General features: G+C 45.3%; 1 protein-coding gene across 1 annotated transcript; it reads left to right on the forward strand.

Annotated features, from left to right (window-relative positions):
• Positions 1-702: 702 nt before the first annotated feature.
• On the forward strand, positions 703-5,683 carry LOC127905457 (uncharacterized). The gene is made up of 2 exons (XM_052453778.1): positions 703-2,005; positions 2,067-5,683. Exons 1-2 carry the CDS (start codon positions 703-705, stop codon positions 5,681-5,683), a joined length of 4,920 nt encoding a protein of 1,639 aa, XP_052309738.1.
• Positions 5,684-6,000: the final 317 nt, after the last annotated feature.

Below are 6,000 nucleotides of genomic sequence, written 5' to 3' on the forward strand. Positions count from 1 at the left end.
TTTAGGGTTAGGGTTTCGGGTTTCGGGTTTTAGGGTTTTAGGGTTTCGGGTTTCGGGTTTCGGGGTTCGGGGTCGGGTTCCCGGGGTCCCGGGGTCCCGGGGTCCCGGGTTCCCGGGTGCCGGGGTCCGGGGTCCGGGGTCCGGGGTGCGGGTGGGGGTTTGGGGTTTGGGGTTTGGGGTTTTGGGGGGTTAGGGGTTAGGGGGTTAGGGTTAGGGGTTAGGGTTTGGGTTTTGGGTTTGGGTTTTGGGTTGGGGTTCGGGTTCGGGTTTCGGGGTTTCGGGGTTCGGGGTTCGGGGTTCGGGGGTCGGGGGTCGGGGGTCGGGGGTCGGGGGTCGGGGGTCGGGGTTTCGGGTTTAGGGTTTAGGGTTTAGGGTTTAGGGTTTAGGAGGGAAAAAAGAAAAAAAAAATAAAAATGAAGAGAGAGCGACTCCAGCAAGCGACTACCACCAAGCTTCATCTCCAACCCTGAATCTCACGCCGGCGTCTCAACCTTCGGTTAGCACCCATCCAGATTGTTCTTCTCACCCATCTCTACATCTCTACCAAACGATTTCCCTTTTTTCTTTCGTATCTCAACCTTTTCATTGAAATTTTTCCATAGCTCATACCTCCACCTACCCATCCATCAACACATCAACGTCTTCCCCTACCCTTTCTTACACACCATATCGCAGTCCCCCCCCCTTTTTTTCTTCCCATCCATGTCGAAATCTCTAGCACATGGTGGCAGATCACAACCTGCCTCCCAAACTTCATGGGCGAACAAAGTTCGTGTTTCTGACTCCAGTACAAGGTTCACTCTAGAACCCCTCTCACGTCAACCACTTGGCCACAAGCTTGTAATCTCAGCAGACATGCTACTGGACAATGCAGATCAATGGAATAGATGCATGGTAGGGTTTTTTCCTGGGTTTCGTATGCCATACCATGCTGTTAATACCATCGCATCCCGAGTTTGGAGACAATGTGGCTTGGAAAATGTCTCAACAACTTCCAATGGTTTCATGATTTTTCGGTTTACAACTGAAGCAGAGATGCATGCCGTTCTTGAGAAGGGACCTTGGATGTTTGGTGGGAAAAACATTGTGTTGCAACAATGGCATCCTAGGTTTCAGTTTGACAAAAACAACATATCCACGCTACCTGTTTGGGTTCGCCTGCATGGTTTGCCGTTCCCTTTATGGTCAAAGTCAGGATTGAGCATGACTGCTAGTATGGTTGGGAGGCCCCTCTCCTGTGATGAATCTACCTACACCTGCACCAGATTGGACTATGCCCGAGTATGTGTCGAAGTCGATGCTTCACTCCCGTATGTCCATGAATTTGAAATTGATAGCCCTTTAACTTCTGAGCCTATTACAGTTAAGGTTGATTATGAATGGAAACCATCCAGGTGCGGAAAATGCCACATTTTTGGCCACTCTTGTCCCATCCAACCACCTCCACAATTGAACAAAGGTAAACTGCCTGTAACAGACACTATTCCATTACCCACCCCTGTCTTTGTTCAGCCACAGATGCAGCCTTCCACCAGTGCTCTTCCAATACCAATACCACCAGTTCCACCAAAAGCTATTTCTAGCCTTAGCCCACCTCCCATTCCTCCCCTAATTGTTTCATCTATTCCACCCTTGCCTTCTTCCCCTACAGAAGCGGTAGTTGCACCACCATCACTGTCTACTGCCCATGCAGAACCAGTAGTTGCACCACTATCCCCTCCAAATATCCCTCCTCAGAATATCCCCCATTTACCTTTGCCCACCTCAGAAGAAACTCTGCCCCTTGCTGTCGTTACCACAAACCTTAACACTCAGCACCAACCTGTTCTAGACACCACCACTTGTCTGGAAAGTAAGATGGCTTCTTTACAAAGCCACAGTGAATCTTCCTCTGCGATGGAGACTTCAACTGCCGAAACTGCATCTCTCCCCTTCAGTGAGAGTCAAGATGAATCTCCCAACCCTTCACCAAAAACAGTCCGGAAGAAAAAAGGTGGCAGGAAACGTAAGGAGGCAAGGGGCCTCCAATGGTTATAAGTCCTTCTCCCCGTTCATGTTTAGTATAGGTAGCTGGAATATTTGGGGACTCAACAATCTCCAAACACAAAAAGCTGTCCAGGAATGGACAACAAAAAACAATTTAGAAATCTTTGGTTTACTGGAAACTAAGATAGCCTCCTCAAACCTATCAGCCGTGACATCCAAATTAGGTCTCCCACACTGGCACTACACTTCCAACATTGATTACTCCACTAGTTGCCGTATTCTAGTTGGATGGAACCCCCACAAAATTTCACTCACTTGTGTCAATGCTTCTTCTCAGTGGTTAACATGTGAGATCACAACCCAGAGCTTGCTTGTCCCATTAAGAATCACATTTATTTATGGCCAAAATACTCCTGCTGCTCGAACACTCCTGTGGAACCACATCTGTCAAGAGAGTTCTCTGACGGCTTGCGTTCCTTGGCTTGTCCTGGGGGATTTCAATGCAATATTGCATGCTGGTGATCGTTCAGGTGGGGATATCAATTGGTATCATCATCAAAATGACTTCAGCAATTGTATTCGCCAAGCGGAGCTCATCCAAATGCCTTACACAGGGCTAAAATTTTCATGGCATAATGGACAGCAAGGCGAGCACACAATTCAGAAAAAATTGGATTGGATATTTGGTAACACTTGTTTGTTTTCTACCTTTCCTACAGCTCATTCTATTTTCATGCCAAGGCTAATCTCTGATCACAGTGCCATGCTATTCCATTTTACTAATCCAACATCAATTAGGCCGCGACATTCTCCATTCAAGTTTTTAAATGCTTGGACTGACAGGGCAGACTTTATGGATCTTGTTAGCACTTCATGGAATTCTCAGGTTAATGGTAATCCTATGTACAAGTTTACAACCAAGCTTTGTATTTTAAAGACTGCCCTTCGCAATCTTCATCATCAACATACAAACAATATTGCTGGTAAAGTGGCCCAAGCTAAAGTTACATGGCAGGATGCACAATTACACTTGGATAGCAACCCGACGTCCACTGAGGCTAAAGACAGAGAAAGGGCACAAGCCACTCTCTATATGCAACTTTGTAAGGATGAGGAGTCCTTACTCAAACAGCGGTCCAGAATTAATTGGCTGCAGCTAGGTGATCGCAATACAAAGTTCTTCCATAACTCCTTATTGCACCGCCAAGTCAGAAACTGGATTCATAGTCTGCAGACCTCAACAGGTTCCATCATCACTGATCAGCAGGATATGGGCAAGCTGGCATCCTCCTACTATGAGACTCTCTTATCAGCTCCTCAGCCTTCCCTCCCTGGGCCAATGCAACATTTATATTCTAACATCATCTCGGAGGATTCAAGATTGTCTTTAAATCTTCCCATCACGGATGAGGACATCAAGGCTGCACTGTTCTCCATTCCTGACAATAAATCCCCTGGGCCTGATGGCTATAATGCTTATTTCTTCAAGCACTGTTGGAGCATTATTGGAACCGACTTTCTTGCAGCGGTAAGGTATTTTTTCACCCACAACTGTCTGCCTCGATGTGTAAATGCTACACGCATAGCCCTGGTACCTAAAGTTGAGAATCCATCATGCATGAATGACTTTCGGCCAATCTCCTGTTGCACTGTTATATATAAATGTATCTCCAAAGTCATTGCAATTAGGTTGAAGGCAGCACTTGCGGAGGTAATAGGGCCATCACAGTCAGCTTTTCTCCCAGGACGCAATATTTCAGACGCTATTCTTCTCACTCAAGAGCTCATGCACAATGCTCATCTCAACACAGGGCCCTCTCGTTGTGCTCTCAAAGTTGACCTAAAAAAAGCTTTTGACACTGTGAGTTGGGACTTTGTATTGGCAGGGCTAGATGCCATTGGCATCCCTCAACATATGGTACATTGGATCCGACTCTGCATCTCTACAGCACACTACTCAGTCAACCTTAATGGTGAACTACATGGTTTTTTTAAAGCTTCCAGGGGTATTCGACAAGGAGATCCCCTCTCCCCATACCTTTTTGTTTTGGCAATGGAAGGGCTGGAGGGACTCATTAAACAAGCCACACAACATGCGGATTTCAAGTATCATTGGCGTTGTGCTGCAACTAAACTCACACATATTTGTTTTGCAGATGATCTTATGCTCTATTGCCACGCAGATACTGCTTCGGTTTCTATTTTGAAGTCCTGTTTGGACACTTTTTCTGCCATCTCAGGCCTTACCATCAATCAAACAAAGAGCTCTCTCTTCTTGTCCGGTGTTGATAGGGACACTCGAGCTAGTATCAGCAATCAGCTTGGCTTCCAACAAGGTGTGCTTCCAGTCAGATATTTAGGGGTTCCCCTAATCTCTACAAGGCTTAAACATGATGACTGCATTCCCCTACTAGAGCGCCTCACATCCAGAATCAAGCTTTGGACATCCTCATCATTAACATATGCAGGACGCCTCCAGCTTATTAAATCAGTCTTGTTTTCCATTCAAGTTTACTGGTCTTCAATGTTCATTCTTCCCTGCTCAATCATCAAGAAAATTGAAAGTATTTTCTCTGCCTTTCTATGGAAAGGGGCATCGTTGTCTCCTGTGGGTGCAAAGGTGGCTTGGCAAAGTATTTGCTATCCATTAAGAGAAGGGGGCCTTGGCATAAAGAATTTAAAAACGTGGAACCAGGCAGCAACATGGAAACATATCTGGCGGCTACTAATAGATAAGGAGTCTCTTTGGACAGTGTGGATCCATACAGTCCTTCTGCGTAATAGATCTTTTTGGCATATCAATATTCCATCTAATGCTACATGGTCCTGGAGAAAGATTCTTCAAAGCAGAGAAAGCTGTAGAAGTTTTTTCATTACACAAATTGGCAATGGCTCATCCACGTCTCTTTGGTATGACTACTGGTTACCGGATGGCAAAAGATTAATTGATCTCCTTCCCCTGCGTATACTCACCTTTACAGGGCTCTCATGGAATTCAAAGGTTTCTCACATTATCCATGATGGTGGCTGGAACTTCCCTAATATTCCTGCCCTTCAACCAACATGGAATACCATAACTTTCACCCCCCTTCTTGACCGCGAGGATCAATGTCTCTGGCGCTTACACCCTTCAGGCGCATTCACAATCAAATCTGCATGGGACTTCCTTCGGGCAAAAAAACAAGTCAACAACTTGTATCATCTATTTTGGTTCAAAGGCCATATACCCAGACACTCATTCATCATGTGGTTAGCTAGTATTGGCCGGCTACGCACGATGGACAGATTACATGGGAGGGTAACTAGTACAACTTGCATCCTGTGTGGTCTTCATATGGAAACTCATGACCATCTCTTCTTTGAATGTTACTACACCAATCTAGTCTGGATGTCTATTTGTCATAAAGCCAACATGCATTGGCCTCGCCAACCATGGACGCAGTTGCTTCAATGGACAGCTTCTTACTACAAGCAGAGGAATGATAGTGAACACATGATAGCCTGCCTTCTGTTATCCACCACGGTTTACTTCCTCTGGTTTGAAAGAAACAACCGTGTGTTCACAAACACTGCAAAAACATATCAGACGACTGTGGAGACTATTTACCAGCAGATTCGAACTCACATTGCTCACATGGATATTGCTTGCACCTTCCCAGCAAGGATTCGAGCTATTTGGAATCTTCAACCTGACTAAATACTGGAAGCAGGAGAACTATGCATGGTTTTCACACAGCTGATGAGGGGTGGTGTTGGACAAACGGTGCCAGCAATATAAGTGCACTCGGTTACTGTTCACGTAGCGCGTTGCATGATTTACAATCAGGAGCTCTTTTTTTTGTAAGGCTACTGTTCATGCAGTGCCATGCATGCTTATTTCTCTTTTCTTTATTGTTTTGTTCTGTTTGCCAATTTATGCAAACATCTAATTTTAATTCCTATTGGGGTATGCCCCTCTTAGCTTTGTAAAGAATTTTCTTAATATACATCTTACCTTTTCCAAAAAAAAGTTTA

This window comes from Populus trichocarpa, chromosome 6 (assembly GCF_000002775.5).
Source record: "Populus trichocarpa isolate Nisqually-1 chromosome 6, P.trichocarpa_v4.1, whole genome shotgun sequence".
Lineage (NCBI taxonomy): Eukaryota > Viridiplantae > Streptophyta > Magnoliopsida > Malpighiales > Salicaceae > Populus > Populus trichocarpa.

Bases quoted from the DNA above. Each gene is read 5' to 3' on its own strand.
- LOC127905457 (XM_052453778.1), top strand. From the start codon at position 703: ATGTCGAAATCTCTAGCACATGGTGGCAGATCACAACCTGCCTCCCAA. The intron at 2,006-2,066 runs GTAAGGAGGCAA...TGTTTAGTATAG, and splicing joins GAAAAAAGGTGGCAGGAAAC to GTAGCTGGAATATTTGGGGA.